Source organism: Cynocephalus volans, chromosome 17 (genome assembly GCF_027409185.1).
Source record: "Cynocephalus volans isolate mCynVol1 chromosome 17, mCynVol1.pri, whole genome shotgun sequence".
Taxonomy (NCBI): Eukaryota; Metazoa; Chordata; class Mammalia; order Dermoptera; family Cynocephalidae; genus Cynocephalus; species Cynocephalus volans.
The window spans coordinates 12,774,086-12,799,775 of NC_084476.1; the positions used below are offsets into that span (position 1 = coordinate 12,774,086).

A 25,690-nucleotide genomic window follows, 5' to 3' on the forward strand; every position below is an offset into this window, starting at 1 on the left:
GCTGTAACCCAGGGACAGTATTGAAATTGGCCATTCTGTATGGTGGTGGAAATTCCTTATACAGCTATTGGCAAGGTAGATTGAAAAGAAAGGACTATTTTACTATGCAGTAGGTAGGTAATTATTTATGATGCATTTCTTTGGAGCAGGAACTCCATTTGAAATGTTTTTGCTTTACATTTTTCCTATAACTGTGAAATGTAGGGGAAAATATACCATATAGGAGAAATATTTTATGAAGTATGTTTCTTGCTGCACCTGTGGCAAAAAATCCAGCAGGCAAAAATGTAACTTCTTTGTGGCCAGAGACTGTTTAATCAGAGAGAGGCAAGAACTAGATTCAGTGATAGCGTTGAATAGAATAAATGTTTGGAGACTTTCAACTGTACAGGTGGAATTAAAAGGAAGATATTATTAATAAAATATTCTGCATTGTGATATCAAAGAGAAAATGGACTTCTTTACCTCTGTCTTATTTGACTTGAATTGCCTTTGCTAACTTGGGTCTTACGTACATTAATTGAAAGCTCTAAAAATGCTCCCGTTATCTAGGTTGTCTTTTTCAGTTACTTGAGCCAAGCCAAGGTTTGGAATGTCTTAGCTCCTTGGGAAAAGAAATAAAAGAAGTTCTTTTATTATTCACTGATTTTCTTCCATTCTAGAAATCTATTTTATAAACATTTATTGACCGGTGGCTTTCACGGAAAGAGGGGAGAAGTCACATCAATTTCACTGTCAAAAGTGAGGCTCTGTGTTACAAATCTAAGAGGTCATCTGTGGTTTAGAGGTTTGTAAGCTCTTAAACAATGGATTTCCACTTTTCTTGTATATAGGCTAAAGAAATACAAGAAATGAAATATAGGACTGAGTGTTATTGGATTGTAGCTTAGAATCTTATAAGTTTTGCCTTGGCAGGTAATTTGGCATAAATTGTTAATGTAAATCTGGGTTAGTGGTGAAGACATTATTTTAGTAAAAAAGATAAACTGCTGATTAATTCAGCATAGAACTCAATTACAAATTGAAAGTGTCTCTGCGGGACTCCTGGACCCTAAAGACAGCAGATGTTGAATTGATACTCCAGCATATTTCACAGTGGTATGAAATATTAACATGGTTTATTATACTTGTGTGGTGTGCAGTATCAGAGAGGGGGAGGTGGTGGGTGTGTGGGTGCACAGCAGCTGAACATTACACATTCACTAGTGTACACTGAAGTGTGAGGAAGAATTTTATGGGAGTTTCTTCGTTTTTTAAAAAAAATGAAAGAGCTCTGTGGAAAAATTAAGTTTAAAATAACATTTTGAGCTAAATATTTGAATTTAGTACCTGTGTAGGTTTACATTATAAATGTAAATTAACATAAAATAAAAAATAGTAAGCTTACTAACACAAGGCATCTAAGTGTTAAGTGGGACTACTACCTACAAGTGTATGGGGACTTGAGGGCTTGAACTATATTTTACCAAGTTAATTGCCAGCTTTCATGGGCTGGAAAGTTTTAAATTGCCACTGCACTGTTTTTGCCCTCTGATCTAAAACATATGGTAATTTTAAAATGCCCCTATATTTTGCACAGGCAGAGAAGTTTTGTTTCTAGCCAAAAAAAAAAAGGCTTCACAGTTTCCATATATATCAGTATCAACTCAAGGGGGAAAACCTCAAATTTTATGTATCAGAAGATCTGAATAAATGGAACTGCCAATATTTGAAAGGATTGGCAATTCTTAAGAGGGATGAAAGTAGAATTGGCTTAGATGAGATATTTCAAAGCCATTACTACTATTATGACAGTTATTTATTTATTTTGCATGAAAGCCTATATCAAGTGTAGTAGTTTTGCTTGCCAAAGCAAAAATAGCCAAATGATTGGGCAAGAACAAATACACCCTGGATACCTTCTGCTATTGCAAAGGCTTAAAAAAAAAAAGTTGCTCTTCTCAAAAACTCCTAAGGCATGTCAAAATTGGCAAAGGCAGAAGGACGATGGTCAGAAGTTTCTTGATATCTACACCTGTATTGCCACTGGAGTCTCCATTAGGGCCCTTGTAAGCTATTGATAGGTGGTGGTCCTTCAGAGATGTGAAGGATGGTCTTGCGTTCCATTCACTTGAGTTTTGTTGATCAGGCTCTGTGCCTGGTTATGAGACATGGTCCCTTTCTTAGTGACATTTACAACTTAGTGGGGTGGATAGGCCCACAAGCTGCTAAAAGTGTGGAATGTACGAGAATGGTACATGCAAGGGGGCAGTAGAGGTAATGCAGAAGAGGAATTGATGGAATCTGTCTGGGGTACTGTACCCACCTCAAAAAAGCACGTGACTCCTTGCTTTTTGTGTCTTGGGGTTTGAGGAAGGGTGGGGGACAGGGAGACTGAAGGGAGAGGAGACCATTTCAGGTGAGGAGCATCATGCACAAAGGCAAGTGGGCTTCTGCTTTGGTTTTCACTTGTGTAATCGTAGACATTTGGACAGCCGGACACATTTGGAAATAGGAAAACAAAACTCCAGGCAGTGCCTGGGTGGTCAGTTCCTGAGTCAGTGTGGCCTTTTAATTAGCATCTGGTTTTCCGTGTGAGATAAGGCTGGAGCTTAGCATCCCTCTCCCTGCGTGTGAATATTTAGTTTAGAAAGCTGCCACGTTCCATTAGAGGTGGTTGTGCTTCGGCAGTGGGTGCAGGAGCTGTGTAGACTTTTCAAATGTCCTTTGAGATTTACGTTGCAGTGTAATTGGGAGATGCTGGTACTTAGTGTGTTGTGCATGGCGGAATGTGAGATTACCTGCTGTAATGAGACCCCAGCAGCATACCTCAGGAAGGTAGTTAAAGTTTTAACCTTAACAGATAATGTTACTGTGGCTTTCCATGAGGTAATTTATACTACTCTCCCCTAACCCTGAAATTGTGCAGAAACAAAAAAATAATACGAAGTTGTGCTAAATACATATTTTAAAATTCCATATAGCTGTACAGAGTTTTGAAAATATTTGCCATGAGCACTGTGTCTGTAGAATGCAGTTACACATAGTTGTTGTCCCTCTGTCGTGATGTTGCAATATAGTTTCTCTAAAATTGAAACTGCAGTGATAAGAGAATATTGAGAGTTAAGGAGACTCATTAGCTCTGATTCCTTGACAAACACATTGGTTTTTAACCCGGATAAATGAATTGGAGTGAGAGAGAAGTGGAAATGTGCACGACTGGCTGTGTGTGCATGGGCTTTGAAGAGGTCTGGGTTTAAAGATTGATTTTTGCCTCTTGTGTGACCCCTGTAGCCCCAGTTTATAAAATATAAAACTCACTCGCACTAAATGGGCTGACGTCGGTACTTCAAGGGATGTTAGGAGGACCATGTTTGTAGATTGCTGGTCAGGCTTGACAGAAGTTTGCTCTCTTCCTCTGACTCTCACTTGCCCTGAAACTTTTAAAGAAAATTAAAGTGCACTTGCTTTTTCTTGATCATTTTTAGTTTTAGTTAAGATCTACAATTATCAAATGGCCTGATGAGAAAATTAAGTTAAATGATATCATTTTTATTGACATACAGGGTAGTCAAAACATAATTTAACTCATTCGTTTACTGAGAGGTTTTATACGTGTACTTTAGGAAAATGTAAACAGTTGAACGTAGTACTGATGCAGTGAATATGATAAGCTTCTGTTGTGGGATTGATGAGTGTATATTCTGTATTAGAGAAATTCATCAGGATGTTCTTAATTTTACCAAACGTAACAAGCCAGATTAATGATGGAGTGTTAAAGTAGTGTTATTTAAGCAATATATTTGCAACTGTGAAGTAAATTTAGAGGTCAAGTTTTTTAAAAAGATAAACCCATGAGTGATTTATCAGTTACATCTAAGGACTAGATAAGCATCACTAGTATTTTTGGAGACTAGTTATTTGGAGTTTCTGTTTTCTTGGATAAAAAAAACAAACAAAAACATGGACTTTGGAGGCAGATGCAACTGTATTGAATCTTAGATCTTCCTGTTGTTGGCTGTGTGCCTGTGGGTTAGTCATTTCCCCTCCTGTTGGTCTTGGTTTCCTGGGTTTGTAAAGTGTCGGTAGGGGTAGCACCACCTTGAAGGGTTGTTTTGAAGAACACATGGAATAATGTACTTGGCACAGAGCCCGCACACAGTAGATATAAGTTGTCTTTCTGCCTCCTTTTAGAATTTAATTTCTAGCAAAATAGAATAAGTGAGAATGTGCTACTTTGTATACTTCTTACTGATATGTCAGTAAATTCTTTATGGAAGATGCACACATGAATGAAGGTTTTATGGCATGAAATTGAATTTCATTTGCAGAATAATGGCTACTTTCACAATTGATTTGCTTTGAACTGGCAGCTGAAAAAACAGAGTACTGAGTTAATATCAGTTACCTTTCACATTAGTAGTTCTGAAAGAGTTAGGCTTATTGCCTTGATGATAATTGTGCTTGTGAATGTTAGAGAAAAGGGTAGTAGAATCACATCAGGTTAGCGTCCATCATGGATTTCCTGCATACCATGCACTGTTAGCAGTTTAATCTTCATGACTACCCTGGATGCTGATGAGATTGGGACTTAAAAATGTTGAATGACTTTACCACCAGCTCATACAGCTAGTAAATAGCAAGACTGGATTCATACGTGGATCTTTATTCTCTTAAATTCTTTGTCTTTGCATAGAATTGCCTCCTTTCCCCCCTCTCCCCACCGACCACAATCAATGTAGTTACTATATTCATCAGCTCCAGATCCCAGAAGTTTCCTTATGTGCTTTGGTAGCTGCCACCCCTGCCCCCCCTTAAGTAACTGATAGTTTATCTGAAGGCCGCATGTGCCTGGGGGACCAGGAAAAGATGATCAACCAGGGGCCTCCTGGAGAAGAATCTGAATTAGTAGCTCCTCATGATTGCTTGGGCATTCTCTTCCCTCCAACCCCCAAATATCTGCTTTCTGCTTGACCTGGGCCTGCCCACTTCTACTTCCTCAAACTTCACCTTGCCTGTGGCCAGCCCCTCTAATGTCCAGCATTCTCCCTTAGAGCTTCTGTCTGCATTCTTTCAGCTCCTGCTCCTGCAGTTAACTGATTCCTGGTGCTCATTCTGCCACACTGCAGGCGCCAGACAGGTGTATTTGAGAGCCCCTGCCACTGAGGAAATGGCATTTACAAGTTAGTTCCAGCCTAGGTATTTTTTTTCCTCCCGGAATAACCTCAGTAGACTTGCACTGGCTCTACCTTTGGTTTTAGGGTGTCTACCACAGAAGTGTACCAGTGACTAGAAGATATTATCAAGTTAATCATTTTCTTTCTGTCAACCCACCAGAAAAACAGCTGCCAAGAAGTTACATCAGACCTGTGCGTGGAGGCTATATTTGTTCAGAGGAGTGGTCAGTGCCCCTGATGGCGATGGTGCTGCAGGGAGACTGGGAGATGTCCCTCCCCGCACTCGCCTGCTTGCTGCTTCCTCCCTCCTCCTCCCTGCCCCTGCCACCGTGCCTCCACCTCCACCTCTCATCAGGAATCTTATCATCACCTCCTCTCCTGTCTCCTGCCTTTGGCATTGCCTCTCCCTCTGCTTCCGGTTGCATTTTGTAAAAACACAGCTCTAACTACATCATCCCGCAGCTTAAAGTCTTCATGTCTTCCTGCTGCTTGGCATGAAGGGCGGCTCTATGTGAGGCTCGCTGGTATTCAGCCACACCGAACTACCTACCTGGCCCACACTTTTCTTCTTCCCATTCTCATGGCTCTTTTCCTGCTATCATGTCTACCCTTTGCTTTAGCTACCTGTCACTTATGTTTCCAGATTAAGCCCAGTCTTCATCACCTGCACCCCATGCAGCCTACGTGTCCACCTGTTGTTCCTTTGTCAGGTTTGTCTCCTGACAGCTCTTACCTCAAGGTCGTGAGATTTATCTACTCATATCCCTTTGGGGCTGTACATTCCTCACAGGCAGGGTCTGTGTTCAGGCTTCATCCTTGGCATCCAGCACAGTGTCTGCAGAGCATATGTGTATCAGGGCATTAGCACATGCTTGCTGAACTAAGCTGACCTGGACATTTCTCTCAGGGGTTTTGCATCACTTGAAATTTGCTTCATTTGTGACCATCTTTAAACTTCCTAAAACGAGGATGTTTTGTCCTTCCAGATCCTCGTGAGACCTTAGAAGCAGGATCATGCAGTCCCCACACTGTCCCCACAGTAGCCTTCCCACAGGCGCCCTGTACTGGGCTTTGGAGGTGGGTAGGCCTGGTGAGAACACATCTCTGCAACTGCTCTCAGACCCTGCTTTCCATCTCTGCTTCTGGCAAGGGCTGAATTTCTCTCATCACTTACTCTCCTTGTCCTGAGAAATCCCTAGCGCTGGCTTCTTTTTTATCTTTGTTGTGACCCATGGAACAGATTCACTTTATCTTTCCCCCTGTCTTCAGGCGATAGCCCTTTCAGTGTCTCTAGGAATTTATTCCCAGAGTTACCAGGGGCCAAATTGTTTTTATGGACAGAGAGAAATTATTAAGATCTTATTAGTATCCGAGGCAGTCTGGTTTTCATTTTGAGAATTGTAGAGCATATTTCTCACTCTTTCTTTAAACCTAGTCCTTTTTTTTTTTCCTCTGATTACATTTGATTCAACACAGCCTTGGAAATATATATTTGTATACACATATGCTGTGAACACTGATTTCTTCTCCTTGTGGAAAGCAATATGTTCTCATCTCTTTTGGTCCTTTTCCTTCTGGAAGCTTAGGTATTTTTCCTTACTTTCACTGTCACAGACTGTAGCAAAACCACTTGCACGCCACTGATTTTCCTAATGGTGGGATAGGGACACGACATAGGCCTTGGTGATACTAACTTGGCACGAATCCCTGACACTCTCACCTATACACAGCTGTGTACCTTTGGGTGCACCAACCAGCCTTTCTGAGAGTCTCAGTTTACTCATCTGTACAGATAAGGAAAGATGCAGATTATTGACATAAGTGTTTGGCTCAGATATGCGGATGTGATGGGTGCCCAGTGGTCGCTCCTTCATACCCTTGCCTTTTTTCTTCCATCCTAGAACTTGCTTATAATTCTGTTTGGAAAATATGTGTGTCAGGGACATTTCTATCCTTTTATCCTTCCCCACAGCCCTTGGACAGAGGCCTTATTCCCGTGCTTCTGAGGGGCACCCTGTGCTGAAAGAGAGTTAAGTGCTGTGTTCATGAGTGCCCCAGCTCTCCAGGGCTTTCCTCGTTCTGTGCTGGCCTCTTTTGGCCCACTGTGGCTGTGCAGCCTCTGACATCTCCTTTCCTGGTAACAAGTTGTAATCAGGCTTTTGCATCATACAGTGATCTGGGATGGATGGGCCCAGTTGGCAGTGACCTGGTTGGCAATTCCTTGAACATGGACACCCTTTCCCATCGCTGCTTAAACTCCCTAGAATCATTCCTGCATCCACAGCAAGTTTTTCCTTCATTATTTGCATCACCCAGATCCTGGTACCAAAAAAAGCTGTTGAGGAAAGAAGTGGCCATACCACCTAGATCAAGACCCAGTCACTGTCTGCTCTGTGGCCCACTCAGCACCAGCTGAGTCTTGATGATGTGCCACAGTCCCCAGGTGTCATACATGCAGGGCATGTTTACCTAAGCAGCTCGAGCCAAACCCCAAACCTGGACACCTTTGGTTTTGTCACACAGCCCAGTCTGAAAAAAATTAACTTTTTTCACTGTAAAATACGTGACTACACATGGGATACATCAGGTCTGTCACACAGTGCAGGAAGCATACTGCTTTTGGGGGACTGTTTTAAACACTTTTTTGAGCTCTTTAAATTTTATTCAACCGTCAGCCATTAATGACTCCTTCAGGCCGCATCAATGGCTTTGTCAGAACCTCAGCGTGTCAACAGCCCACTACAAAACACTGTGTTCAAACCTCTTCCTCTCCAGAGTGTGTCTTTGAAGGGTCCCCAGTTGAGACTGGTGCCATTTTGGAATTACCTCATTTGGTATTGATGTGTCTCATAATTTTGTCCTTGAGTTTGGCAAAGCCATGCATGCATTTTAAGTTAATGTTTCACTTTTTCATTTGTTGATGTATATGCCAAACATCGTGCTGGTTGCTGGAATACCAAGATGGAGAAGGCGTGAGATGCACCCCTGAGGTGTGGAATTTTGGTCCTCTCTTTTTAGAGTCCAAACTCATCACAGCCAGACTTTTGTCTGCTCTGCTGCACATCATCAGAGCAGTAGAATTTTTTGCTGTTTCAAATCAGGGTGATAGAAGATAACACAGATTTTTCAAGATGAATTTGAATTGCTTAAATTATTTTTAAAAATAAATATTTTTTTGATTGACAAATATTGTATATATCATATACAACATAATGTTTTGAAATATGCATACATTGTAGAATGGCTAAATTGAGTTAATTAACATATGCATTCCCTCACTTACTTCTTCTCTGTGGTGAGAACACTGAAAATCTACTCTCTTTGCAGTCTTCAAGAGTATGACACATGTCATTACCTATAGTCACCATGTTGTACAGTGGCTCCATTGAACTTGTTCCTCCTAACTGAAACTCTGGTACCTGGCCTGTGCGGGGACCTGAACCCATGACCTCATTGTTATCAGGCTGCATTCTGACCAACCAAGCTAACCAGCCAGCCCTCCTAATTGAAATGTTGTATCTTTTGGCCACCATTTCCCCAACCCTCCCAACACTTCAGTTCTTACCGAGTTAAATCAGTAGTTGTCAGTAACAGAGCAAACTGTTGGGGACTAAATACAGATTCAGTAGCAAATAGGACAGTTGATGAAAGTTGTGTGCGAGCCTAGCTCTGATGCTGTCCACTTCTTATTCCCCCTGAGCATGGGTAGCAGAGCCACTGCCCCTGACTCCTGGCGTGGAGGTGGGACAGATGGCAAAGGGACAGATCTGTGTTGCCCTGAAAAACAGTGGAGCCGGGGGAGCCCTGTTTTCCACCCCCTTGTGTCAGTCAGCTCCTCAGCTACAAAAACAGAATCTATTTGGTAGCAAATAACCAATATTATTTCTTTCTAAATTCTTTTTTTTTTTTTTTTTTTAAAAAGATGACCGGTAAGGGGATGGATCTTAATCCTTGACTTGGTGGTGTTAGCACCATGCTTTCCCAGGTGAGCTAACTGGGCATCCCTATATAGGGATCCGAACCCGTGGCTTGGTGTTATCAGCACCACACTCTCCCGAATGAGCCACAGGCTGGCCCTCTTTTTAAATACTTAAAAAAATTTTAGTTACAAATTATTTCAAATGACTTGCCATATATATGTATTTTCACATTCCAAAGCTGTATCTAAAATAGGATGTTAGGTTTTCAGTCAAGTGTATATTTAACATTGTGCCTGCCCCCAGTGTAGGTAAAGCACTGTTCTGTATGGATAACTAAACAGTCAAATGTAGAGGGTTTATTTAAAGATTATTAATCTGATGCTGAGCTGTCCAGGGTGCCCATTGGCTGGCACGCCTACATTTCACTCCAGTGACATTCCCAATCTGATAATCACTTAAGAAGAGAAATTCGATTGTTGCTGTAGACAAGAATAATGTGGAAAAGTTTCTTTGCAGTGCTATTTTGGACCTGGATCATAGCGGATGCCAAGGTAATCTATCAGTTTGTGAGTGTCTACAAAATGCAACTCTCTAGATAACAGGTTTAAAGTAAAGATTTAATACAGTCTCCATCTCCTATGATGTTGCAGTGACAGTTTAAAACTCATTCTCTAAATCTCAGCAGACTTTATAGCTAGCAGTGGGCCAATATAAAGTTTAATAGCATTATAACACATAAATCATCTTTTAAAGATGCTACTAGTAGCTCCAATATTAAATGCAGACAATCGTCTGTGTTATAAATAATTTATCAAACACCATTTCAGATTAGCCTTCCATGCTGAGTTATTTATTTTAGCCTTTTCTGTACGATTCCTAAGGCACTTTTTGAAAGATCCATTACTGGTCAGTTTAATGAACTTGGGGGTCTGTTTTGTCCCCTCAAGCACTCGGGTACAGCTGTGGTGACCATTACATGGCCGACGTGGACCTCTTTGTGCCTTTTACAAGTGCTGCCCATTTGTCATGTAGCGGTAAATGGAGCTGCACATTGGAGTCCAGGGACACATTGTGCGATGCAGTGATGGAGACAAACAGATAGCTCTATAAAGTGCTGCTTGTCACAGCTGACTTGTAGTACAGTACATCACTCTTATTGTAATCTCATTTAAGAAGCAGGGGTGGCCCGGGGGACTGATATTCCCAGTTAGTTTGGTCTTTGTAGCCATAAAGCAGGAAGTGTTCCTTTTATATTCTCTGAACTTTTAGGGAGTGTGCTTTTTGCTTGGATTAATTATTACAGGAACTTCTCCATGGCACCGTGTGAAGATTTGTCAGCAAGTTTGTTTGGATCTCTTTCTCTTGAACTGGGGTTTGGTACAGGCAGTTGCTGCTTAGAGATAAATTGTGTTTTCAGGAGCCCTCTGGCTTGCTTTATTAAATAAGTTACTGTTTATTAAGCAACAGCTATGTGCCATATGCTATAGTGGGTGCTTTCTCTCTTTTATTTCCAATTTTGGCAATAGTGTGAAGTAGGATTTATTATTGCATTACAGAGCAGGAGCATGAACTCAGAGAGGTAAAATGACTTGCCCAGGGTTGCACAGCAGTAAGTAGAAAAGTATGGATTCAAACCCAGTCTGTCTGCTTCCACGTCTGCCAGATGACCTTGAACCTGGGTCTCCCAACTGTCATTAAATCACCAGGGTCATGGTGGTCTTTTAGCTGAGTATCTCAAAATAAAATGAAGCTGCCATTGGCCTGGAGGGCCATTTTTCTAGTAGCTGGGATGAGCCCTGCTGGTCTGTCTATACACTGAATCCAAGTTCCCTTGTGACTAGCGGCATAAATCCATGAGCAGCTGGCTAGGGGAGAGCATTGCACCTGGGCCTGACCAGCTGGGGTCACAGGCTCTGCAGGGCCCTAGTCAGAGCCCCTTTGTAGCAGCTGTCCCCAGGCAGATGCTGCTCAGGACTCAGGTCACTCTGCATGATCCAGAAAAAGATCCAGAAAAAGGAGCTGCAATTTCCCTATGAAGAATGAATCCAAAAGGAAGAAACAATGCTTTCTGCTTTTATTGTGGGCCGGAGACAGATAAAAATGTGGTGTTTTCCCCACCTCTTGCCTTTAGTTTGTGGTTTTTCTTGATAGTTTTCTTAAATATTTGGTAGCACATGTTAAAGACAAAAGTTGTTTAATTGCGAAATTCTACTATAAAGCAAACACAGTATGAATATGCCCAGTAGCATATTTGCATATGTGTCTAGAATTCTCTGTATGGAAATACTGTAGTCAAAGACAATATTCAACATATGAAGCAGTTCCTGGAACATAGTAGGTGTTTATAAATATTTGTTGAAGACATTAACTATGAAATAGTGAGAAGATAATAAATAGAACCTTGATAATTTTCATCCTCTTTATGTTTTGAGGGTTTTGGGTAGTGGGGGGAATATGTGAAATAAGACTTTAGATCTTAATATTGGTCTCTGACATGACATTGTAGAAATGTTACTCCAACTTGGTTGAGAGTGAAGAGGCCCTTTAGGTGGTAATCTCTGAGCATGTTGGGAAACACAATGGAAATGACCATCAGAGGAGCTGCTAGTTGGTCCAAAGAGAAATTGGCAACCATTGTCCTTCTCTTAAACTTACCCAGGTTCTGAGGCTCTTCTGTGATGGGGAGTGAGTGACATAGCCCCAAAACGGGGGCTAGCTGAGGAGCCCCCAGCCCGAGGAAGGTTACTTGTAAGCTGGTGTGTGCTGTGGGTGGCCCTCTTGCTCTGAAGCCCAATTAATCTGTTTTACTATTTAACATCTGTATGACCTTGGGATAGTCATTCCCTCTCAGCCATAGTTTCTGACAATACCAACTTCAAAAGAAGGTTGGGGGCAGGGATAAACATGACAGTGATTGTCAAAGTGCCTAACTCTGTACTTGGCACATTTATAGTAGGTATTCAGTAAAAGTAAGGTTATTCCATTTCATGTCTTCAGTGCTGTGTATATGAGAGGAGCGTGGGACTGGGGACAAAGTCAGGGACTTGTGAGACTTTCTGACTTAAGGAATGATCCTCTCTAGAATTGGCAGGAGGAAAGGAATTTAAAAGATATATATATATTCCTAATTTTTAAAAAGCATTTATTTACACTTAACAGCACACATGATAATTGTATGGGTAAATCTAACTACATAATACATTTCAAAATTTTCACATTTTAAGTTTTATCTGTTATCTACTCACAGAATGTTTGCAAAATAGAGGGAGAATCACTTGTAATATTATAGTACTGTCAGGTGTGTGCCCAAATTGATTGGCCTTAGAGATGCAAGTCTAATACCATTTGTATATTTCAGTTTCCTCTAAATCTTCCCCCATCCCCCAAAATAAAATCCTTTGGGAAGTTTAAATCTGTAGTCCTAAGTGCTGTCAGCAGGATTTGTGATATCCACTAGGTACTGTTGGCTTGCTCAAAACACCAGCAGCAGTGATGAGAAAAAACAAAGCAAAGGAAATAGTTAAATGGCAGAGAAGAAAGGGGGCGAAGCGATATGGGCCAGCGATATGGGGATTGAGCAAGGTGCTCCCAGGGTGTGGACGTGCGCACACATAAACCTAAGGTCATTTAATATGTAAAACAAGTTGGAATGATATCGCAGTGATTGCATTTGTTAAAATAGTGGTCAGTTTTTGCTGTCTGTATGGTAGCATCAGCAGCAGTCATCTCCTTATCTAAGATGCTTTCTAGGCTACCACCTTCACTGGTGGTAAGATTTTGGCCTCATAGACTGTTGAGAATCCTGGGAGAAAATTCCTGATTAAAAGATACTGTTTGAATGATTTCTTATGGGACAGTATATGTACAAGAGAAGAACTGGCTTCATTGGCCCCACAGAGGTGTCACCCAGGAAGTGAAAAAACCTGGGGGATAAAGATCAAAATAACACCCTATCTGCTGCTGGTTTGCTGAGGATCCCACTTCCAGCAGAGTTTCCTCCATACTTCTCTGAGTCTGTAGAGGGCGCTCATGTCCCTGGAATCCCAATCTGGCTTGGGGCAGGCGGAGGAGCAGGAGCCCTGAGGGGGCTCCATCTTCTCACAACTTGAAGTTAGTGAATGTGCTCTTTGAGTATCTCAGGCTGGATTTTGGGCGGAGAGTCTGTGTTTCTCAAAGGGTGTTACCTGGATGAGCTCTTTAGTTCAGCTTGCATGTTTATGGACTGTCATGCCCTGGTGGATTGGGAAGGTGCTGCAGCAGAGGTTAGATTCCCGGGGCCAGCCCGTGGCTCACTCGGGAGAGTGTGGTGCCGATAACACCAAGGCCATGGGTTCGGATCCCTACATAGGGATAGCCGGTTAGCTCACTTGGGAGAGCGTGGTGCTGACAACACCAATCAAGGGTTAAGATCCCCTAACTAGTCATCTTTAGGGGAAAAAAAAGTTAGATTCTCTTCTTTGGAAGGTTGGTTGATTCATTTTTGTCCTTGTGACATAAGGAGCTTGAACTTGGTGTTCCCCAGGTCCTGCCCTACTATCTGCTGTTTCACTGCTGTCTTCTGAGTGCCTCTTGCACAGCCTGTCTTTTAGCCCTCCTTGAAGCTTTACTGATTCCGCTAGTGTTCCCACACCTACTTTTCAGTTATCCTTTAGCCCTTATCACACTGCATTGTAGTTACTTGGGTCTGATGCCCCCCCCCCCCCCCACTGGACTCTAAGCCCCGAGAGGACAGGGACTTTGAGGCCTCATCCATCTCTGCAGCCCTTGCTCTAGCATAGGACCTGGCACATGATAGGCCTTACTGGATAACAAAGGAATTAAACCACCTGTTCACCACTAACTGTTGGAGACTTAGACTTCCTTTTTAAAGTAATGAATCACTTTGGTGAACGTGTTGGCTCATTAGTAGCAAGAAATAGATTTTCTTGGGCAGGAGGTCCCAACCTTGACTCTGTCACCATTTTCCCAGAACTACTGTTGTGTTTTGGTGTTAGTTTTTTTTCCTCCACGATATTTACTTTTTCCATTATGTTTCCAGGAAGTAGATTTCAGACATTTTTGGACATTTTTGGTCAGGGATTAGTAAACTACAGTCCCTGGGCCAGATCTAGCCCACCACCTGTTATTGTTAACAAAATTTTATTGGAACACAGTTGTACCCATTTGTTTGTGTACTGTCTGTGGCTGTTTTGTGCCACCATGACAGAATTGAGTAGTTGTGACGAAACCGTATGCCCACAAAGCCTAAATAACATACTGCCTGGCCCTTTACAAGAAAAGTTTTCTAATCACTGTTTTAGATGATAAATGCTCTCTGTCAGCCCATAGTTCCCAGTTTTGTGGTGAAGAGGTGGTGCATGCATAAAGGATTTGAAAAGCCTAGGTCCCCCACTTACCAGCTGAGGAGCTTTGGGCAAGTGAGTGAGGTACTTTGGATCTTTTGTGCATCTGTAACATGGGCATTGGAAAACAGTGGCTACCTCCCAGATGATTTTGCACACTGCTTGTGGAAGCATTTTGTGGACTTCTGAGCAGGCCCTTGGTTCAGCTGTGGAAATTATTGCTGCCATTCTCTTTCTCAGGAAGAGGAAGCCAAGAAGCTGGTGAGCGAAGCCATTGCAGCTGGCATCTTCAATGACTTGGGGTCTGGAAGTAACATTGATCTCTGTGTCATCAGCAAGAGCAAGTTGGATTTTCTCCGCCCGTACTCAGTGCCCAACAAGAAGGGGACCAGGTGAGTGAAGGAGATAAAATTCTTCCATGTCATCTGGCTTCGTGGCCACCTTTGATATCTCCATGACATCTGGACAGGGTTTTCTTGATTCTTACCCACATTAAGTAAATCCAGTGTTCCTAAATTAGCCTTACAAACAAAACTTTGAATCATTGTTTGCTTTATGACAGTGGGCTGCTGTTAGGTGTAGAAAAGTAATTTAATTTGTAAAATGTTGATGGGAGAGGCAAAGTTGGGCCCAGGAAAGAGCCCTGGGCTGGAGTGGCAGAGGAGAGGTTTGAATCATCTGCTGACCTTTCTCAAGTTTCTTAAAAGAATCGACTGAATTCTGTATGAAATGCATCCGTGAGAAGGTACATTTTTCAGGGCAGCCAGCCCATAGCTTTTCCTTATAGTGGTCCCAGACTCCACAGAGTTACAAAGCAGTTTTGACAGCCTCCAGAAGTGAGCCTTGGGAGCTAACTGGTGTTGCTACACTAGAAGGGGTCATGGCACCTAGCCTTGGTGATGCAGCCCAGGCTCAGAGCAGGAGGATAAGGTTCTAGTTGGTTTGCTGAACAAAACTGGAAGGTTTCAAACCTGGTGGTAGGGATGTGTACAGGTGAGCCACTCACTTGCAGTTCCTCCTGGTTGTCCACCTGCATGGCCACCCTGTGGCTCCTGACCTCCTTTGAGAGCCCTGGCAACTCCAGATGTGGTTCCCTGGGCTCTGCCTCCAGCTGCATTCATCCGAGCAGATGACAGCAATATTTATAGTCTCTGCCACCTCCCATTTAGCCCCACAGCTAGGCTGGAGGATAGCCAGTGTTGCCTTTTGGAATGCTTGCTTTAACCCTCTACCTGTACTCAACTCTACATCAGGAGTGAGTCACAAGGAAAGAATAGAATGTTCAAGACCAGCAGATGTTCATTGTGGTCTGCATGCAGCACTGTGGAAGCTCAGTGTGTTCTTGGTGGGGTAGGGCCGTTTAGCAGCAGAGAGTTCTGGCGCAGGGCTGGGGAGTGTCAGTGGATGGCTTGGTGACTTTCGGTAAGTCAGTCTCTGAGATGATGGAGTTGGACTAGGAGATCTCTGATGTGCCCATGAAGTCCCTTGGGCTTTGAGCAGGAAGGGAAGCAACCATTCAGGCCCAGAGCTGTGTTGGGGAAGCAGGCCTTGTCAAGCTCCCTGAGGATGGGAGCCAAGTTCCCTGCATGGCCTGCTTCCCTGGTTAACTCGCAAGATGCTGTGTGACTTGAACAAGTCCATGATGAAGAGGTGATGGGGAGGGGGATGGTTATGCTCTGTCCAGACTGAACAGTATCCTGGGTGAGGATTCTGAAAACCATGATTGAGCCATTGGAAGGAGGATTTGTGGTTGCACAAGGAGCCATGCTCAGTGCAGGAGTCCTTCTCCAGAAGGAAGCACGGCAGTGGCATGTCTTACTCCATGGGATAGAGGCTACTCATCTGTAAAGGAGACTAAACACATGCAAACAAAAGGACCTTGTCAGCTAGCTGTGTGGCTCAGTGAGGTGGTGTAGAAGGTGCTGGGCACGTGGTAGGTCTGCAGTGACCTGTCCTTCAGATGGAGCTGCTCCCACCTAATGCCGTGGGGCAGGGGGCACTGCAGCAATAGTGTCTGCACACTCTGGAATCTCTCACTGTCATCTTCTCTGCCTGTGACTGATGAGGGGGGCACTTCCTGGTTAGGGACCCCTTTCCCAGAGTGGACAGTCAGGGTGGGGGCAGAACCAGGGGCCTGGGCAGGCATCCTGTGCCCAGCACCAGTGTAGGCCTTGCCTTGTAATTCCGTGTGGCCTGCTCTGCTCTCAGTCCTGTTTGTAGTCTGCTGCTTAAGGTAGGAGCCCTCCCTGTTTGCTGCTGAAGCCAGGCACTGTCACCTAGGGTGGTGAGAGGCTTCATGTGTCCAAGCCTCTCAGAGACATCAAGGTGCAGTTCAGATGAATCAGGCACAGATGGGACTCTGGCTTCAGGATTGCATGCTGCCACCTGGGATCCATCCTGGGGGCAATGAGAGACATCTTCAAACCAACAAGGGAGGGGGAGGGGCACACTTTCCAAAGGTGCTGCTGCTTGGATACATTTAGAGTGTCTTGGAGATGAGAAGGCTTTGCAACATTAAGGCAAGCTGTTCTGTGTTGTCCAAGCTCCTGAATTTGACATAGAACTCTGTATGTTGTCCTCCTTTTTCTGCTTCCTTTTCCCTCTTTGGGGCCAAGTGCCCATTTGAGAGGATGGGTTTTCCAGGAACACGTGGTCATGGCACAGCCAGTAGCCTTCTGTTAGTCCATGCCAGGCTGATAGAAATACTGGCCCAGCTAGGGACAGACCAGAGGAACAGCTGGGTTTGTGCAGCCATTTGATGGTGCCGTAATTCCTGGCCCCAGTGTGAGAATTAACAGTATGTATATCATAGACCTCTTTGTGCTCAGAGAAACCTCTCTCAGATTCACTCCAAGGAAGAAAGTATTGGGTATGTCCTGATGGTGATTCACTGTGTTCCTGAAAGGGACATTTAACTCTCCTTTCTTGAGTCTAGAGAGTGCAGTCTAAAGTGACTAGCCAAGAGTCTGACTGGGAATCATTTTTATACTGCTTATATACATCCAGATGTTTTTTAAGTGTGTGAGACAATAGTTAAGTCATCCTTGTTGCTGCATGAGAGAAGGACAAGCACAGTTTAATGAAAGGATTTACTTCCTACTGGTTACTAGAAGGTGCTTTAGGGAGGTCAGAGCTTGAAGTCAAATGACCAAGTGTTTTCCAACATGTACTGGGGATGGTGAGATGGTGGAAGGAAATTTGAGTACCCATAAGTGCCAGGTGCTCTCTATATTATCTCATTTAATGTGTATTATATACCTACCAGGTGTCCCTGTTTTGCAGTACCTGAGAGCTGAGGAAAGTGAGCCTTGGGGAAGTTGAGTCCCCCTGGGTCACAGCACTGGAATCAGGAGAGCCAGCATTCTAGTCCAGCCTACCGGCTGCCTCTCCTGAGCACTTGCCACTCTCCAGCCCTCTGTTTGCCACCTTGAGGGACTTCCTAACTCTGTGCTTTTGTTTTTCTCTCACTAGGTTTGGCCGGTACAGGTGTGAGAAGGGGACCACTGCGGTCCTCACAGAAAAAGTCACTACCTTGGAAATTGAGGTGCTGGAAGAAACAGTCCAAACGATGGACACCTCCTGAGTGGCATCCGTGGGTGGCTGGTTATTGCTCTAGAGGGGTGGGGCATTGGAGGCCCCTGTAAGACATTCATTTGGTTTGTTGAATCAAACTCAATAAACAAATGAAAAACAACTTGGGTGGCTGAGGTCTGGGAACTGTGGTGTGTTTTGTTTGGGGGCCACTAAGGACCACCCTGGCCTAACTTTCAGGATGTTAATCCCTCCGTGAGTACCAGTGTGGGTTTCAGGTGAGCGTAAGAGCACTGTGACCCTCTGAAAACAGACGTGGCCTCAACTATTGCCAGAAGTCAGATAGGGTTATTTCGATGCTTCGGATGAACATTTATACCCACTTCTTGTGCTAATAGACTTTCTCTTTGTTTAGGGTGGCCCGTTTTTTTTTTTTTAAAAAGGGTGATGAATGCAGCACAGCCTTCTACCCAAGCAGCCAAACAGGAAAAAAATGTCAAACATGAAACTCCAAGTTCAAGTTTACAAACCCAGCTCAGTTGTAAGTCTCAAGAAAAAGTGGGCAGGTGGGTAGTTGGCTTTGTCATAGCTACAAGAAACTGGGTGAACTGTACTTTGGCCAGTTTCGTGTAAATCAGATGAACGTTTTGGGGTTTACTGTTTTGTAATAATTAGGACATGATCATTTCACAAACACTCAGGCCTGGTGAGTGGTTGAGATTGTACACTGACACAGGGTCCTGTTAGGCAGATGGTTCTCATGCTGCGGAAAGCCGCTGGCATGCAGAGACCAAGTTCATCTTTGTGCTGAGGCTGATCATGCCGGGGGAAACACAGTGACACAGTTGGGGCTCTGAGAGCCATAAGCAGAGTACTTGTAAAAAATTTGTCTGGAGTCAGAAAAACTTTCTGTGGTAAGTGCTAGGAAGGAGACAGGGACTTGATTCTCCCCTGTAAAGAACATTCCAGGGTAAACCCACTCTCAGGCCAGCTTCCCTTGTTAAAACATCTGGGAGTGGGCTAGGGAGAACAATGAAATTATTGAGGGCAGCAACTTGGCTGATGATTATCTAAAATTATTTACGGACCTTAAAAAAATCCCAGGATTACTCAGAATGTCTGGAGCCTGGGAAGTTATGTTTTTAAAGTCTCCTTAAAAAATTTTGCTGCTGACGGTGTTCTACATTTAGGATCTACTGGTTTAAGAGCAAAAACTGAAGCTGTTTTAAAATCATCCATGAATCATACCCTTTCACAGAAGGAACTCCTCTTACCCTGTTTTATTTCAAACATGGAGAACAAATACAGAGCAAAGGCTGATCTGGAGAGAATCTCTCGAGCCCGACAGTGTTACAGTAGAACAGAGTTCACTTGTGCAAACAGCAGTGGCCTGCACCAGGTGTTCTATCCCCAGGGAAGCCTGGCCAGCGAGGTTGCCACAGGCAGCCAGGTAAGTGTCAGGAAGCACCTGACCAAGGTGCCAGTGGTGCTCTTATCTGGAGGGCTGCACTGTCACCAAGTCAGTGATGACAGCTTAGATCATTTGAGGGTTAACTTGAGTATATAAAAACAATTCAAGCTATTTCCTTCAGAGCTTGAGTTTTCCTTAAGTTCACATTTATAAATTAGTCTTCACAGTTAATCCTATTTGGGAACAAGAAATAAAATGAACACATTTTGGGTTTCCTACATATGATACAGCTGTACTTTAATTCTTGACTTACATGGTCCACGGACTTAAGTTTTGTGAAGAGATGAGTGGCTACCACTTTTGGATCATCTACAATGTGCTAGCTATCTTGCATATTTTATTTCAAATTCTGTCAGCAACCCTGAAGGTAGATACTACTAGTCCCATTTTACAGATGAGGAAACTAAGGCTCAGAAAGGCTAAAAAACCATGGAGGAAAATGCTTAACACTGATCACGAAATGAACCGTCAGCATTCAAGGAGGAGATGAGTGCCTGGTCCTTGGCAGGTGTTCAGGAGAAGATGGCTGGAGTAGACTGTAAGGAGAACACTCCTGGCTTTCCAATACCATTTGCCTGGTGATGTCTACGCCATGTGCTGGGTTCACCTCATTGTCATCCATCAAGTTATAAAACATAGATACAAATATTAACAAAATCTCCACCCTACTTAAACTTATTTCCACTTTATCCCATTACAACAGAGTAAATTAAGCACACAGCTTGATTGAAAAGATAGTAAGAACTAAACTGAACTTGCTACTAACCTTTTTCAAAGGCTTACTACACAAATCACACAGTTCTGCAAGTCTCCTGTTAGTATAAGCCTTGACAGGTCACTGAAGGAATTACCCTAAAGATTCACATTACATTCCAGATACAAGGTGGGATTTCAGTGGCTCACTGAACCACATACCCTTGTTAAGCCAGCTGAGACTGTCCACACAGTATAAAGAAAGGACTTTGAATATGACCATCAGTAACATGTGACCAGCGCCCCTCCCACCAGCTGCTCTGCAGTCAGCATCTGCTGTGAAGCCCAGCCCCTTTGGGGAGTCTGAGGAACCCTCTTATCTTAGCTGTTCTAGGCTACCAGGTGGCCACTTGGAGAGAAGACTCAGGTAAGGCAAAGTGGTGCTGACTGCTGATAAGGTGTGGTGCAGCCACGTTCAGGTGCTTGACGTCCAGACGTGCATCTGTTTGGCTACCTGGTGCACGTATCCGATGTCAGGTCTCTGGTTAGGGTCAGGGTAGATGCACATACTGACCAGTTCTCTTAACTGCAGGGGAGAGAATGGCATGTGTTACTTTTAAGAAAGCAGCCTTATCTATGTTAATGCATTAGACGTCATCACATTGCAACTGGAAGACGGTACTAATGTCCCCATCAGAGGTGAAGGATGCTTAGCGGGGCTAAATGGCAGCTGCACGGCTCCCAAGGGATAGCCAGGAGCACTGCTAGGCCTGTCTGGCCCCAGAGTCCCACTCTGAGACTCTAGAGTGGTTACTTCCAAATAATTTTGAACTGTCACTGTTCATACCACTGGGCAAATCTATTTCTGTGTGCGCAGGTGCGTGTGTCTGCTGTCAGTCACAGATGCCTAAACCAGAGGACAAAACTCAAGGAAAGGGCTTATTGATCATAATAAATGCATTAACATGCAGCAGGGCTGCAGTCTGCCCACCCCCTGGCCTCTTTATTGTGCTCATGAAAGATGGAGCTTTTAATTATACAGACACTGAAGGCTGCTCCTGCTCGAGGTGGGGGAGGGGCAACTTGTGCCTCTGATCACCTCCCGTTCTTCTGATAGCCAGAGTGCCAATTATTTTAATGGTAATTAAAATAATGACCTTAAAAAGCCTACATGTTAACTTGCATCACTAGGCTCACTGCACTTTTTCATTGAAATACCTGCTGCTGGAGGAGCTGGCCCATCCTGCGGGGTTGTGGTCAGCAGCAGGGAGAGGGGAGGTCCTGAACAAGAGGAGGCTAAAGTGGACTTAGTGGCCACACTTAGGGAGTCTGGAGAGGCCCAGGGGCTACGCCGCACACACACCCTGTGCTGAGAGGGCCTGGGCTCCCTGCACACAAGGGGTTCCTCTGGATAAGCCCTAGGGCATCCCCTCCAACCTCTGTGCATGCCTTTTAAGGATTCCACTGCTTTGTAAACACTGGGAAGCCCCTGTACATATGACAGTGGCTTGCAGCCTGCTTGGACATTCCTGGAGTCAGAAGTCACCTATGGACGAGACAGTACTTTTATGAACCTTACAATATTCAGGGGTAGGTAGCTGTGGTTGGCCTCTGATAGGTTCAAATACCCAAGGAAACCAGATTAAGGTGAAGTCTTTGTGACATGAACTCACTTATGAGTAGACCACACAGTTAGCAATAAGTTCATATTTGAAATGTTCAGAAATCAAGAAAAACAAAACATGAATAATAAAGGATCTTATTTTCATTTCAATATAACCTCAAAACTGGGGTGTGCTAAGGGGTGCCTCTTGCTCCCCAGGCCTAGAAATGCTGCACAGAACTGGTGAGAGCCAGGTGCTTGGAAGTAGGAGCTAGTGAAGATGGAATGGCTGACAGGACAGAAGGGGGCTGAGGGCTTGGGGTGGGGATGGGGGTGGGGGGTAGGGTGTTCTTTTCAGCTCCTGTGAGGACAGGTAACAAGTGCAGAGAAGTTGGATTTACTGCAAGTTGCATGGCTCCAAGCTTCTTACTTCTGAACAGTTCAGAAGTCCAAATTTAAACACAAGATGAGAAAAGAAAAAGCAAACGCAACCGTTAACTTTGGAGACATGCAGCTAGTTTTTCCTTTCCTGCCATCTTCCACTGGAGAGCACGAGTACTTACTCTGAAGCTGCAGGTAGGAACTCTGCAAGCCACTGGCATGCAAGCCGGGAGGGGAAAGGTGCCACAGCGCCCCAGGCCCTCACTCCCCTGCCCCAGGAGTCTGCCAGGCCAGCAAGCGTGGCATTCAGCACAGAGGCTGCCAAGGATGGTCAGAGCACCGTGGAGACCTGGTCTGTGCAGCTTGGCCTACCCCGGCCCCTGGGGAACAAGGATGCCCCTTCCAAAGTCTCACCCCAACTGGATGATAAGCTGCTGAAGATCGCCTGTCAAGAAACAGAATGGCTCAGTGCCTAGGTGCAGGCTCTGACTTTTCATCTGCGTTCAGATCCTGCCTCCCTACTTACAAGCTCTGTCACCTCACCCTGGGCAAGTTCCATTTGTGTCTCAGCTTCCTTATTGGTAAAATGGGGTGGGGGGGGGATTTAACACAGTAAGTCTGTTGTTATCGCAAGGCAATGGGCCTGTGGTCCCACAGGGCTGTCGGCGAAGGCTCAGATTCACATCTACTAATCGGCCTTCAGCAGAAGCAATGGTAATAGCTGGCGTTTAGTGAGCATTTACTCTGGGCCAGGCCTGCTGCTCTATCCAGTGGCTACTTTTGATGATGGTGGTAAATGTCAGCCTGGTGCTAGACTGAGCATGTGACCTGCATTATGACCCTAATTCTTATGCTGATCTGTACGAAGATTCTAGTATTATCCCCTTTTTACAGATGAAGAAACTGAGACTCAGGGAAGTTAGGTGACTTGCCCAAGAACAGTGAAGGGTGTGTGTAAATCTGTGTCTGTCTACACCTTTAACCAGTGCTGTGCTGTCAAACCTGGCATTTCAGTCCCACACAGTACCCGTGAAGGAGATGACACTAGCCCTATCTTCTCTCACACACAGGTGTGGCCCGATGTCAGGCCTGTCAAGAGTCTGTGTCTGGAGCCCCTGAACCCAGTATAAGATGTTGAAAATAAAAACCCAAGGTGTCACTTGGGTCTGTTATAAGGAGACCAAACAGTCTGCTTGCTGTGGTTTTGTGTCTCGGGAGGGGAATAGCAGCCACTGGTGGTATTGGGGGAACTGGGGCCCTGCCCCTTCCCGCCTCCGAATCCCAGCGTATGGCACCACATGGAGCCCATGCTTGGGACCCGCAGCAGCAAGCAGCAAGCTGGGAGCCAGATGGGCAGAAGCGTGCCAGCTCCTGCTGGTTCCTGCCTTTGAGCCCCACGCCGGGTGTCAGTGGAACCCCTTCTTTAGTAAAATTCATCTATGTTCCCTCCTCACCACTCCCACCCAGTCACTTTTCCAGATAACTTCCCTTCTCCACCCTGTTAAGTGTCAAGCTCAACCCCATAGCCGTGCTGCTTTGGAACTGGCCGCCCAAGGCTCCCTGGCCTGCCTCTGGCTTCAGCAAACTCACCTTCTCTGAGTAATGCTCCTCAGGGAGAGGCGGGTAGTCACACTGCTCGATCTTCTGGCAGAGGGAGAACAGATTCATTTTATCCCCGTAGAAGGGGCTCTGGAGAGCGGCCATCTACAAGGGGAGGGGAACAACAAAGACGAATTTTCAGCCCTGAGCCCAGAAGGACCCCAGGGGCAAGAGGGGCCACTCCAGATTGGGGGTGTCTTCTGGTCCTCACTGCAGTGATTGTCCAGCAGGAATTCTCCCCTGAAACCCTGAGGAAGCTGGGATTCAACGGAAAGGAGTGGATGTCACAGGAGCCTTGTTACATAAATGAATTAAATAGGGACATGAGTTTCAGGACAAAACCAAAGGCAATGAGAATGGGGCAGCTGAACAGCGAGGGCACACAAAGACTGGACTTGGTTGTGAGCGTGCAGCAGATGGGGAGACAGGCTGCGCAGGCCAGGATGTGAGCCTGGCCCGGCAGGTTCTCGAGCATGCACCACCTTATTTATTGAAGAAGCAATTCCAAAGCCACCGTGGGAGGATGTCTCTTTAGGTAATACATTCAGGGAACTTTACTTACCTAAGGACTAACATATCCGGGGTAGCAGGGGAGAGGACAGGCATTTCATTTTTGGCTTTCATTGTAGCTTTTCTCGCCAGCCCATTACAGTCTGCTGTCTGTGGAAGCCAACGCCCACCAGAGAGAGCAGGCGGGAGGGAGGCTGCCTCCTGGCCCTGGATGCAGGGGCCCGGGACCCTCTGCTTCAGGGAAGCTCCGGTGGGGAGGGCAGCGCCTGGCTGTGCCCCCCGCCATAGCTCTGCCTGGAGCCTAGCTTTCACCTGCTTGCTGCGTGTCTGGCCTTGTTTCGTCATCTGTAAAATGGGGAAAGGCCTAGGCACAGGCTCCACCTTGAAGGCAGGCAGGCTGCCAGGCACTGGGGAGCAACTGTTCACCCAGTTGAGGAACTACCAGGCCTCCCCCTTCTGGAGGGCTCCTGAACTCCCCACTTCACCATTCAGAGCACTGATGGGGGCATCTTCAGAGAGGGTGCTCGGGGGCCATGCAGTGGCTCCATGAGGTGGCAGCGTGGCAGCCCACCGGCCCCATCTGCTGATTATTCCCTAATGGGATTCAAGTGCTTCTTGTCACTCCCGCTCACTGTCGCCTACTACTGCCAAGTGACGGCCCCATGCCTCCTGCTAACGAAGTGCCATCGGGTAATTGTGCCTGCCTGTCCATTTGGTCCCAGTGCCCTTCTGAGGAGCCAGGCTGTTGGGGGCCACTCTGCTCTGCTCCCTGGCAGGGGCTCCTGGGTTCTGGCTGTGAGGGGGCATTGGGATAGCTGAGGAATCCTCTCTCATCCTCATGCCCTGAGGGTGGGCCAGGGAGCCCTTTGTCAAGGCAGGGGGACCCATGGTAGCAGGGCTTTTAGGTGCCAGTCAGCTTTGATGTCCTGGTCTGCACCCCATCCTCTGATGACCTCAAAAGCCCGGTCTGCCTCCTTCTGAGCCCAGGCAGTGTCCCTGGGTTTGCAGATGGCTTTGGGGAGGTGACAGAGTGTGGCCTGGAGATTCTGGGTTCCTCAGACCCGGGTCTAGGAGTCTGTCAATTGGCAGCACCTGCTGGCCCAGGTGCCTAGGCCATGCCAGGTGCCGTCAGTTGTGCATTTAGGGGCAGCATCACTTCTCCTGCTGACCCCATAGGCTTGGGCCCCTCTGAGGAGGGGTGGGAACTGTCTGGACCATGAAACCCACCCCTGCAGGAAGGCTGCAGAGAGAAGTCCTGGCACTTGGCAGGGGACTGATGAGTCTGTAGGGGCCCTGCCCACCCCAGGGCCCACCGACCTTCCTGGGAGAGGCTTTCCCATCTAGTCTGCAAAATGGCATCACTTGGGTGACACATTTCCAGTAATTCAAATGACAACCTCAGGTGCCAAGGGTTAATAGAGTAGTTTCAAAGGACATCTGTTGCCACAGCAGAGAGCAGCTGAGACTCCAGGGCGGTCACTCTG

At 45.4% G+C, this 25,690-nt stretch overlaps 2 protein-coding genes across 2 annotated transcripts in view; one reads left to right on the forward strand and one right to left on the reverse strand.

Moving 5' to 3' along the window:
• The window catches only part of PSMB7 (proteasome 20S subunit beta 7), a 56,130-nt gene extending 38,018 nt beyond the window's left edge, over window positions 1-18,112 (forward strand). The window contains exons 7-8 of the mRNA XM_063082277.1: window positions 14,659-14,810; window positions 17,890-18,112. Coding sequence (XP_062938347.1) covers window positions 14,659-14,810; window positions 17,890-18,001 — 264 coding nt within the window. The 3' untranslated portion in view covers window positions 18,002-18,112. The remainder of the gene's footprint in view (window positions 1-14,658; window positions 14,811-17,889) is intronic.
• A 2,470-nt stretch (window positions 18,113-20,582) lies between these two features.
• NEK6 (NIMA related kinase 6) overlaps window positions 20,583-25,690 on the reverse strand; it is an 80,524-nt gene continuing 75,416 nt past the window's right edge. The window contains exons 9-10 of the mRNA XM_063082341.1: window positions 23,688-23,801; window positions 20,583-20,699 (exon numbers count right to left, since the gene is read on the reverse strand). Coding sequence (XP_062938411.1) covers window positions 20,589-20,699; window positions 23,688-23,801 — 225 coding nt within the window. The 3' untranslated portion in view covers window positions 20,583-20,588. The remainder of the gene's footprint in view (window positions 20,700-23,687; window positions 23,802-25,690) is intronic.